The 12,314-nt window shown below is 44.8% G+C and overlaps 1 protein-coding gene across 3 annotated transcripts in view; it reads right to left on the minus strand.

Moving 5' to 3' along the window:
• Positions 1-606: 606 nt before the first annotated feature.
• Positions 607-12,314, minus strand: part of GPC3 (glypican 3) — a 249,630-nt gene continuing 237,922 nt past the window's right edge. For all 3 annotated transcript variants that reach the window (XM_028714644.2, XM_028714643.2, XM_028714641.2), the window contains one exon: positions 607-1,642. In XM_028714644.2, the coding sequence (XP_028570477.2) occupies positions 1,562-1,642 (81 nt within the window). In that variant the 3' untranslated portion in view covers positions 607-1,561. The remainder of the gene's footprint in view (positions 1,643-12,314) is intronic.

A 12,314-nucleotide genomic window follows, 5' to 3' on the forward strand; every position in this document is an offset into this window, starting at 1 on the left:
GTATGTTAGGGGTTGCAACCCCACAATACCAGGAGGGTCACCTGTGAACTATGAAGAAGCTTTGCCTGCTGTATGCAAGGGAGGGAGGGAGGGTTGCCTCTATTCAGAAGAGGAGTGCATCTTCTTAGACCAGATGGTTCTTAGAGATGGTGCAGCCTGCAGCTCTCCTGATGCTGCTGGACTCCAACTCCCAGCATGATCAACGGTTAGGGATGATGGGAGTTTTAGTCCAGCAACCCCTAGAGGTCTGCAGATTCAAGTGTACACCTGACGTGCAGCTACTCAGATGTAGGTCCCTGTGAATTCAATGGGCCTTTCCCCACATAAAATTGTGTATGGGATGGCAGCTTTAAAGGCTGACATTAAAATGTGTGTGTAGTCTTGCAGCTGCAATGAATGCAGAAACACACACATACACACCCACTACTATAGATCAACTTGCCTCATCTGGTGCTGGAATCTATTTCTCCTAAAAATACTGCCTGGCTGCCTCAACAGCAAATTATAAACCCAAAGCGGCCCAACTAGGCTGACCTCCAAAGACTCAAAACGCAGGCTCTGAGCACAAGACCAACAGATAAACAAAACACATTTGGTTGTCGGTGGTTTGTTTTTTAGAAATTTATTAAAAATGACATGCTTGCTGTTCTGTATTCTCTGCAAAGGGCTTGGTGCCTCTTCCTACAGTGTGGGGCCTCTCCAGAATGGCCTGTCTTCCCATCACCAATCAGGTCAGCTCTACAAGGGCAGGCTTTGAATTAGTTCTGCCCATTTTCTTCCCAACTCCCAGCACCCATCTTTTCCAGGAAGTGGTCTGTTTGTTTGCAATTCAGGGAGCTGTCTAGGCAGCCATGTAACACACATAAACATTTCTCCAACATTTGTATATGTAGCTCACAATTAACCACAATCCAGAGTTTCAAATCAATGAAAGCTCAGTCTGGATGCCTCCTGCCAATCTTGCTACAGATGTTGAAAATTCAGTCCAGGGGTCCAGCCCTCAGAGTAAAAACATGTCATTGCTGCTTTGGGATATTGTAATATTCCCACTGTAGGTTTCTCAGGTGAGTGTCCACTAAAATCAGTCCAGTTACTGAATATGTATATATTTAAAAGTCAGTGGATGATGCTTAATACCATTTTTAAGTGACCATGCTAATTAACTCAAGATGAAACAAGGCTGTTGTTCTAAAAAGCATTGAAAAACTTCCATCTTCATAAATCTCTTAAGGGATGCAAATGTTGAGTATATTTACCTTCTTATAATTAGGCAAGACTGCTCCAAAACACAAGAACTTTCTTTTGTTCACTACATCTACAACGAGTCCCTCCTTCGAGTCTTATTTGAATTTTTAAAAAATGAAACTTATTTGAAGCTGCTCTTTCCACATGCCTTGGGAGGAGAAAGAGAGTTTGTGAGCAAACTTCACAAAACGAAATGTCGCAAATTCAGTGAGGAGATAGTTCCACAACTATTTGGCAAGCAGAAGAAGTAGGACCGTTAGGAGAGAGCCCAAAAGATCCAGACCCGGCATCACGACACCTGTTCCAAGGTTGTGAATCACTGACACCTCTTTGCTTTTCTGATCCCAGAGCTGCTTCTTTGAAGGGATGTTGTCTGTGTCCAGATCATACGCCAGCTCTAGAATAAAGAAAGGAAAGAATATTGAATATGGACTGGAACCTACTGCTAGTGGCTCAAATGACTTTAAGAGAGGGTTTGAGTACTCCAGGTCTATCAGTACAATATACCCACATCTTGTGTGCATCTAACCACATGATTTCAACCATATGCTGCTGAAGCCTGGCTAGCTGAAATTCCACAAGTTAAATGCTAATAAGGTGGGGAGCTTTTAAGCTTTCTGTCTTGCTTAGAGAACAAGGCTCTCTTGGTGCTCCAGTTCTGGGATAATCTTGCTCTACCTTTTTGGAGGGGTGTCCATTTCCCATTTTTACAATCTTCAGTTCTCCACATTTGCACAACTTTTCAAGTCTTCATGAAAATTCATCAGGATTGTAGTGAAAATCTCTCCTAATACACACATTTCACTGCACAATTTTGCCAAATGCACACATTTTGTTTTGCAAACCAACATTCCCTAATGTAATGCTGACTTTCCTATGCCATTTTCCACTTATCATATGTATTTTTATGCACACTTTGCCCTACTAGATTCATTTTGGCAGAAGAACTGCATTTCAAAATTCCCAGGTTTCCCCCACAACATTCCTTTCCTTTAAAGGAGCAGCCTGAGGTGTGGGAGAAGTGGGTTAAGGGTGGCGGGTGGAGAGAGAGAAGAATCCAGACACCTTACGTAGTGTTCAGAATTCTTCTCTATTCACTCCAGCAAAAGCAACCACAAAGCGGGATTCCGTTGGGGAGCACAGACCACACACCACATGGCACATTCACAGAGGACAAGGGAGCCCAATCACACTAACGGCTTCTGTATGATGCAAACATTCCTGCCATGGAGCCAGTTCTCAATTAAATCTCTTGGTCCTGCCAAGATTCTCCCCCCACCCCCCGCCACACAAGCTCTTCCAGGCAGCCTCCCAAAATCAGCTCCAGAGCTGAACCAGGCAGGCTACACCCAGGTGGCAATTTTGACAACCTGTGCTAATTCAGTTCCCCCAGCCATCCTCCTCTTACGCTCCAGCCCTGTACGTTGTGCTTCTAGTTAGACAGACCTTTTGCAAGGATATTCATTAGCTCCGCTGGCATTTTGGAGCAGGAGAAGAAGCACCTCCTCCCGCCACCAGCTCTTCTCTTGAAAGCACCAGCACACACCCACTCTCTCTGAGTGCAGTGTGTCGTGTGTCGTGTGTGTGTGTGTGTGTGTGTGTGTGTGTGTAAAAGCTCCCTTCTAGTGGTGAGCGGCTGGCTGGGCTTGGATGTTTGGTTTTTCAAACTGGTAGCACATCAAACGCAAAGATCTTCTGGACTTGCTTCAACATGCAACAGGAATGACAGCGACCAGCAGCTGTAAGCCTTCAAATATGTGCTTTCCATGTCAACAAAAATAAAAAATAAAAAATGGGGGAAGGGTTAAGGGGTGGGGGACATTCCACTGGGGAAACACAATTTGAATTATGCCTCTCATCTCCCTTGGCACAAGCTTTCCAGGTACCGAGTCATCACCAACCAGCCGCCTTTTGCTGGACGCCAACATTTCTGGAAAGCTCTGCAAGGGCAGCCAAGGGCAGCCAAAGTCATGCCAAAAGCCAGGAAGGGAAGGAGATTTGCTTTTGAGCTGCCATAGCCAGCCCGTGCATTGCAGCAGAGAGCACACACACACACACACACACACACAAATGTAAAAATAAACCTAGTGGGTTTTATATATCTGTGCCTGGCTACCTTCTGCTCCCCCCTCTGTTCACCATCCTCACCATCCTCACCCCATTTTCAGTCCCATAAAAGGCCAGCCTTTTTGACTCATGCCTTGCAAACAAAAGGAGAACATCAAAGGCAACGTGAGGCTGGCACCCAGCCAGGCGGCCACAGGAGAGACCGCTAGGTGCCAACGCCAGAGAATGCCTTCATGTTGCCATGCCTCCGGGCCTTCTGGAGGAGATGCAAAGCACAGTCTGGTGGATGGCCTCCAGGTTGGACAGAGCATGAAGCTGAGCAACGTCTTATCCTCTCCCGTAATTGCCTTGCCGCCATGAAGACTGTGCCGTGAGCAACAAGGGGAAAGAATTATTTGTTCTTTGACACCTAACACCCATCAAGAATGAATTGAATCAGGGGCTGAGAAAGGTGGGGATATTGGCCCGCAGATGAGCAAGAAGGGTGGTGCTATCAAGGCACAGCTATCAAAGACACAAGAAAATCAAGGGTGACCTGCATGTTGCTGAAAAGATAACAGATTTTGAGCCTTGCTTGGTTTAACCAATAATGGTGACACCGAGTGTCCTCAGACTGGAAACTGGAATATGCCTCAGAATATGCCTTCCTGCCTCAGAAGGGTATTTGGCCTTTGTTACTGGAGGAAGCTGGTTTCGCTTGCCTAAATCATTCACTGCCTTGTACCGCAGCGTGTCCACCTACAGCCGAGGCAGCCACCCTCTGAGCCAAATAGCAGGGTGGAAACAAAGCTGCTGGGTGCCAGTTTGCAATTATCCTGCATGTCGAGTCGCATTGTGGGCAAGTGTCGTGGCACCCAGAGAATTTGTGGTTTCTACCACTCCCCACTCCAATTTAAAAGGGGTGTTCACTTTTAAATGCAGTGGATTATGAGAAAATGAAAAGAAGCTGCTTCTCACCCAGAGAGAGACAGAGAGAGTGTGCTCATCAGCACCATGGGGTCTGCCCTTGGGCATTAAAGGCACAGGAGCAAAGACAGCTAGAACAGTGGCAACCCAGGAAGGCATGCAGACTTCTCCCTTGCATTTGCCCAATCATTTCTGGAGCTGTCATGGATTCCAATACAGAAGCGACGATTCAGTGTCATGGACAAAACATGGACAGGACGGTGGAGACAACATGCCTCTGAATGCCAGTTGCTGGTAATCACAAGAGCTGCTGCCCTTCTGCCTTATACAAAGTCTGGTCATTGGACCCATCTAGCTCCATATTGTCTGCACTGACAGGCAGGGGCTCTCCATGAATTCAGACATGAGAGAGGTTGCACAAAGTAACATGCAGTTGTGTTGTCATGGAATGAGAGGTTCTCTTTCTATGTACGACTGTTACACGTGCCTGTTGGGACCCCTGTATGCATACCTGCCACAACCTCTGTGTGCTTATTCCTCTAAACATCCAGGTCTTTCCCTACCTGTGTGTGCATGTGCCCTTTCCTTTCATCCTTGCCCTGACATCTGTGTCATCCTGCTCAAATGCCTCAGCACATTTTGCAAGACAAGGCTGCCCCTGTTCACCAGAGGCAGGGCCTTCTTCTCCTGCCTGGCATCCTCTTTGGCCAGCTTGGATCTTGTGGAGGGGAGAAGTATTGCCCTCAGCATGTTCTTACTTTAAGTGCCTTTGTTCTAATCTGGACCAGGCATGCACCAAGGGACAAAGTCATTTCCCAACTGGGCTCTGCTGTATCTGGAACGCAGTGCACAGGGAAATGAAATCCCCTGTAAAAGTATTGCAAGGCTGTCATTGTGTAGAAACACCCCTTGCTGTACAAACAAGTTCTTGCCATGGCCAAGGTTTTTGTAAAGGTTGAATGTGGATCAATTCAAGCATGAGATTTAGCTATGATTCCTGCATTGCAGGGGGTTGGACTAGATGGCCATTTGGGTCTCTTCCAACACTTATGATTCTATGTCTTTGTCTCTAACACACTCAGCCCTACCTGCTGCTGCTGGGGACTGATCCTGGGATCTTCTGCACACAAATGATGTGCTATATACCACTCAGCTGTGGCCTATCCCCTAAAGTTACAGTAATAATCTAGCCCTGGTGGTTTCAGAGGAAGAACTGAATTAAAGAACAACGTGCAAAGCTGCGTTATGCTGAGTCAAACCACTATTTTGTATAGATCAGAACTCTCTGCACTGACTGGCAGTGGCTCTCTGGGTGTCAGGTGAGGGAAACATTCCCAGCCCCCCCCCCTAGAGATGCCACTGGGGGCTGAGCCTGGGACCTTCTGCATGCAAAGCAGCTGCTCTGCCACGGAGCTACAAGGACACATCATTTTAGAGAGTGAAACTTAATTTTAGCATATTTCTTCAGTGAGTGGTCTGAAAAGTATATTTCTGGGTGTGAGGAATTCAAAACTGCTATTATTTTTGTGACTGGGAAACATTTAGCTTGGTAAGTCGAAGTTTGATGAAGAAAAACAAAGTCTGCTTTTGGAAACTAAAGAATTTTAACCTTCCTTCTGAAAACGTCAGGGAATGCCAAATACTACTGCTATTGGTAGTAATATATAATAAAACTGCAAGTACTTGACAATTATTTTTAATGATTTCTACGTAATTTTGCACAGATCTTACTTACCAGTCAAAACTAAATTATATTAATTTAACCAAAATATGTTTTGACTTCCCAACTCATGTTGCAACTTTTTACCACCTCTCATTTTTGTAATTTGAAAGCTGAAAAATTCAGTGCACTCTAACAGAGCACACAATTAGTGCTGGCACCCCTTATGTCAGAGGGCAGGTCCTTCCAAGAACCTTCAGACCTCCAGCAAGGGGAGGAAGAACAAACCCAGAATTCAGGCAGTGGCTGTTTTTTCATACAAGGTGCATTGCAACAGGGGCAGAGACTCAAAAGACCTCAGCTGGCTTCCAGCCCTTGTTGCTAAGTTGCTTTGAGTTACATCAGTTTTTTAATTAAAACAACTAATAGGTTTAATAAATACACAATAATTTCCACGGTGCTTCTAACTGCAGCAGTAGCTGCTGCCAACTAAAATCAAGGTGAGCCAATTCACCATTATAGCGGGGAGGATGTGGCTGCCAAGATGTTGCTGGAATCCAACTGCCCCACATTCCTCCCCACTGCTCTCTGGGGCTGGAGGGAGCTGGAGGCCAGCAGCGTCCAGGGGGCTCCATGTGCTTCTTAATCCCTGAGCTAAGAGGCGCATTCCCCCTCACTCAGGAAGGAATGCTTCTTCTAAGCAGAGGTATCCTTCCATATCTTGCATGCAGTCATGAATGCTTGGAGTGAATTTAGAGGGGAAAGACTATCAAATCTCTGATGCTTTTATTGGGAAAAGAATGGAAGATGCATAAAGAGAAGCAGTAATTTTTTCAAAATCAAGATGAAAAACCACGGCAAATACAGCAAGTAATGGGAACAGAAGAAACAGAACTAGGTTCGAACTAATGAATACTTAATGAGTAAAGAACTATGGAATATTATTTTAATGTATGATCACAGCAGAGAGACTCTTTGTGTGGACAAAGATGGAAAGGCTAATTATTGTTTAATACGGAGGAATCGTTGAAGTTATTGGAGACAAAGTTGATAGTAACATTAATTAGAGAACCTCTTTTGGACTTTTTGTTTAAAAAGGAAAATGAATTAATCTATTTAGGTCAGAAGACTGAGGAAACATTGCCAAACTGAAAGCAGATCAGTGTGGTATCATTCAGTGGAACAGTCTCCCACGAGAGGTGGTGGCCTCTCCTTCCTTGGAGGTTTTCAAGCAGAGGTTGGATGGCCACCTGTCATGGATGCTTTAGTTGAAATTCCTGTATTGCAGGGGGTTGGACTAGAGGACCCCTGGGGTCCCTTTGAATGCTAAGATTCTATGATTCTTGCTCTGTGAACTGCCCTGAGACCTCCAGGTATATGGTGGTATATAAATTCAATACATAATAAATGATTCTATTATTCTAGAGAGAACATTTTCTCCCACTCTCTGTTTAGTTTCTTTTATTGTATTATGAAAAAGATTTAATAAAATCTAAAAGAAGAAGAAGAATGCTGCTTCTTAGGTCAGGGGTGGGGGTCTGCGGCTCTCTGGGCATTTCTGGACTCCAGCTCCCATCAGCCCTGTCCCTGGTCATGCTGCCTGATGCTGGTGAGAGTTGGGGGTCCAATAACATCCAGAGATCCCTGGGCCCCCCACCCTTGGCTTAAGTAGATCACCATTTAGGCAGGGGCCACAACTCCCTCCTTCATACTTGAACAGTCCCAAGTTAAATCGCTGACGTCTCCAATTAAAAGGACCAGGGAGCAGATGGTTTTTTAAAACCTCTCTCTGCTCAAGACCACGGAAATTCACTGCTCCTGAGCTAGGAAGACCAACTCAGTTCTGACTCAGCATACTGTAGCTTCCTGTTTGAGGTGCAGACCAAGAAGTTCATCCCTCCACATCTGGCCACCTCCACCGACTTCTTCATTTATTTGCTTCTTATTCTTATTATTTTAAAATGAAAGCCTGCAGTTTGTCAAAGGTTTTGTGAAACTGAGCTATTTATGTCAAACCATTCTGACTGTGTCAGGCTCCTGAGACTGAAACACCGTTCAGCTGTTCTCCTGAGGACAAGATGTTCTTCTCCAATTACATCAGGCATCATGGAAGAACCCCAGTTTCAGCCTCACCATGGTGCTGGAACACTGTGGCTAGAGAGAGGGTGGGGGAGATCTTTGGAAAGCAACCCTCACTTTTCACAACAGATGCTTTGAGTCCCTTCTTTGGGAACTGGCTGTGCTCTGTGCTTTGCTGACTTCTTCCTTTGCCACTCAGCACACTCTGGAAGAAACAGCCACAACACAGAATGCTGTGGGTGGGAGAGAGAGAGAAGCAGACAGACAGAGAGGGTTTCTTTCTCCACATTGCCACTTCTCAGATTAATTTGTAGCAGCAGCCCTTCTTGCAGTGGAGGCCTGATCATACATCTTCAGTTCATTATTCAACATATTAAGGGAGAGAAGAATAACAGTGACCTCATTGTGGGAGTTTACTATAGATCCCCAAGCCAAACGGAGGACATAGATGATGCCTTCCTGGAACAGATGGCCAAGCATGCAAAAGGAAGGGAGATAGTAGTAATGGGGGACTTCAATTACCCGGATATTTGTTGGATGTCAAACTCAGCCAAGAGCATAAGGTCAAACAGATTCCTCACTGCCCTTGCAGACAACTTCATTGTCCAGAAAGTGGGAGAAGCAACAAGAGGAACAGCCATTTTAGATCTGTTCCTAACCAATGTTGATGACCTGGTTAGTGGGGTAGAAGTGGAAGGATCATTAGGCGCGAGTGATCATGCTCTTCTGAAGTTTACTATACAGCGGAAAGGAGCAGCCAAGCATACTAGGACTCAATTTCTCGACTTTAAGAAAGCCGACTTCATAAAGCTTAGGGAAGTGCTGGGTGAGATATCATGGACAGTAATACTAAAAGGAAAGGGAGTTCAAGATGGCTGGGAGTTTGTTAAGAGGGAGATAGTAAAAGCACAACTTCAGGCAATACCAATGAGACGGAAACATGGAAGGTGCCTAAAGAAGCCAGGGTGGCTATCTAAAGAACTTTTAACTGAGTTAAGATTAAAAAAGGATGTGTACAAAAAATGGAAAAGGGGGGAAACCACCAAAGAGGAATTCAAACAAATAGCCAGCACGTGTAGACACAAAGTCAGAAAAGCTAAAGCACAAAATGAACTCAGGCTTGCTAGAGAGGTTAAAAGCAACAAAAAAGGCTTTTATGGGTATGTTCGTAGCAAAAGGAAGAACAAAGAAACCGTGGGGTCACTCAGAGGAGAAGATGGTGAAATGCAAACAGGGGACACAGAAAGGGCTGAACTCCTCAATGCCTTCTTTGCCTCAGTCTTCTCCGATAAAGAAAACAATGCCCGACCTGAAGAATTTGGAGCAAATGATTCAGCAGAGGAAACACAGCCCAGAATAACTAAGGAGATAGTACAAGAATACTTGGCTAGTCTAGATGTATTCAAGTCTCCAGGGCCAGATGAACTGCATCCAAGAGTATTAAAAGAACTGGCAGATGTGATTTCAGAACCACTGGCAGTCATCTTTGAGAATTCCTGGAGAACAGGCGAAGTCCCGGCAGACTGGAGGAGGGCAAATGTTGTCCCTATTTTCAAAAAGGGGAAAAGAGAGGACCCAAATAATTACCGCCCAGTCAGTCTGACATCAATACCAGGGAAGATTCTGGAGCAGATCATTAAGCAAACAGTCTGTGAGCACCTAGAAAGGAATGCTGTGATCACCAATAGTCAGCATGGATTTCTGAAAAATAAGTCATGTCAGACTAACCTGATCTCGTTTTTTGACAGAATTACAAGCCTGGTAGATGAAGGGAACGCAGTGGATGTAGTCTACCTTGATTTCAGCAAGGCATTTGACAAGGTGCCCCATGATATTCTTGTAAAGAAGCTGGTAAAATGCGGTCTTGACTATGCTACCACTCAGTGGATTTGTAACTGGCTGACTGACCGAACCCAAAGGGTGCTCATCAATGGTTCCTCTTCATCCTGGAGAAGAGTGACTAGTGGGGTGCCACAGGGTTCTGTCTTGGGCCCGGTCTTATTCAACATCTTTATCAATGACTTGGATGATGGACTCAAGGGCATCCTGATCAAATTTGCAGATGACACCAAACTGGGAGGGGTGGCTAACACCCCAGAGGACAGGATCACACTTCAAAACGACCTTGACAGATTAGAGAACTGGGCCAAAACAAACAAGATGAATTTTAACAGGGAGAAATGTAAAGTATTGCACTTGGGCAAAAAAAAATGAGAGGCACAAATACAAGATGGGTGACACCTGGCTTGAGAGCAGTACATGTGAAAAGGATCTAGGAGTCTTGGTTGACCACAAACTTGACATGAGCCAACAGTGTGACGCGGCAGCTAAAAAAGCCAATGCAATTCTGGGCCTCATCAATAGGAGTATAGCATCTAGATCAAGGGAAGTAATAGTGCCACTGTATTCTGCTCTGGTCAGACCTCACCTGGAGTACTGTGTCCAGTTCTGGGCACCACAGTTCAAGAAGGACACTGACAAACTGGAACGTGTCCAGAGGAGGGCAACCAAAATGGTCAAAGGCCTGGAAATGATGCCTTATGAGGAACGGCTAAGGGAGCTGGGCATGTTTAGCCTGGAGAAGAGGAGGTTAAGGGGTGATATGATAGCCATGTTCAAATATATAAAAGGATGTCACATAGAGGAGGGAGAAAGGCTGTTTTCTGCTGCTCCAGAGAAGCGGACACGGAGCAATGGATCCAAACTACAAGAAAGAAGATTCCACCTAAACATTAGGAAGAACTTCCTGACAGTAAGAGCTGTTCGACAGTGGAATTTGCTGCCAAGGAGTGTGGTGGAGTCTCCTTCTTTGGAGGTCTTTAAGCAGAGGCTTGACAACCATATGTCAGGAGTGCTCTGATGGTGTTTCCTGCTTGGCAGGGGGTTGGACTCGATGGCCCTTGTGGTCTCTTCCAACTCTATGATTCTATGATTCTATGAGAGCCTGCAGGGGCTCTGTAGACCCATCCGTTTTGGAAATGTTTGGACCACAGACTGGAGCAGCCATAAATGGGATGGCTGGGACCAGGCATGGGCTATTTAATGGAGGAGAAAGCTATCCATGGCTGTGCTCTGTCTCCATAGCTGGAGACAGCGATGCTTCTGAATATCAGCTGCTGGAAGGCACAGGAGGGGAAACGACTCTTGTGCTCAGGAGCTTCTTCTGGGATTCCCACAGGCATCAGTGAGGAAACTGGGAGGACAGGATGCTGGACTAGATGGGCCATTGGCCTGATCCTGGTCTTTTTATGTTAACAACTAAGCCCAGAGAGAGGGTGTTCTGTATCCTAGGGTAGGTTGCTGCAGCGCGAAGGCTTAGTGTGTGTGCACAGATGTGTGCAACCACAACAACTAGAAGTTGCTATATGCTAAATCTGAATGTTGGTTCATCTAGCTCAGCATTGTGCACACCAGTCTGGCACCTTTCAGATGTTGGACACAAGCTTCCATCAGCCCCTGTGGCCAGCAAGGCCAATGGCCTGAGATGATGGGTTAGGGTGGTCTACAGTATTGGTCTTCAGTGGGTCATCTTGGACCCTCTAATGGGTTGCAGGCAGGCCTAACATGAGTCCCAGTAGCAGCACGCCAACATACAAGTATTAAGAAGCTGGTAACCCAAGGAAGACACAAGATTTACCCACCCTGGAAGAGTAGCAGATGAAGGTGATGGACTATATGGAATTGGTGGAAATGACTGGCAGAATCCGAGACCAGGGAGAAGAGTTGGTGGAAGAAGATTGGAAGAAATTTAAAAACTATTTGCAGAAATACTGTAAAATTAATGAATGTTAAAATGATGTTGGATTGAAAATAAGTGGTATTGGTAACAAGGTTAAGAAGAATATGCAAATATGGATTGATAATGGATGAAAATACATAGTTATAATAGGTTAAGATATAGAGTTAAGATAAATGAAAGAGGGTAAGGATTTGCTGAATTGATTATGTAAATGGGAATACAAAAAGGGGAGGTGTGAGGAGGTCAAGGAAATAAGCAAACGAGCCTAAAGACATTGAAAAATGGACTTATTTTTAATTTTTTTCTTAGCTATTTGTTTTTTGTATTTTGTAGTTTCTTTTTCCCCCATGTATTTTTTGGTAATTCCTGTATTTTTTCTCTTTATTTCTTTTTCTCTTCTATGTTTTCTTTTTATTTTGTTAATCTCTGCTTTAATTCCTTTTATTCTGTAAACTTATGTTTTTTGTAAAACTCTAATAAATATCTTATAAAAAGAAGAAGAAGAAGAAGAAGAAGAAGAAGAAGAAGAAGAAGCTGGTAACACAAATGCCTGTTTGGACAAAACTTTCAATCTGAGTATGTGTGTTGATTTCTCTCAACTGCGCTGTAGATAGGCAG

Source organism: Podarcis muralis, chromosome Z (assembly GCF_964188315.1).
Source record: "Podarcis muralis chromosome Z, rPodMur119.hap1.1, whole genome shotgun sequence".
NCBI lineage: Eukaryota > Metazoa > Chordata > Lepidosauria > Squamata > Lacertidae > Podarcis > Podarcis muralis.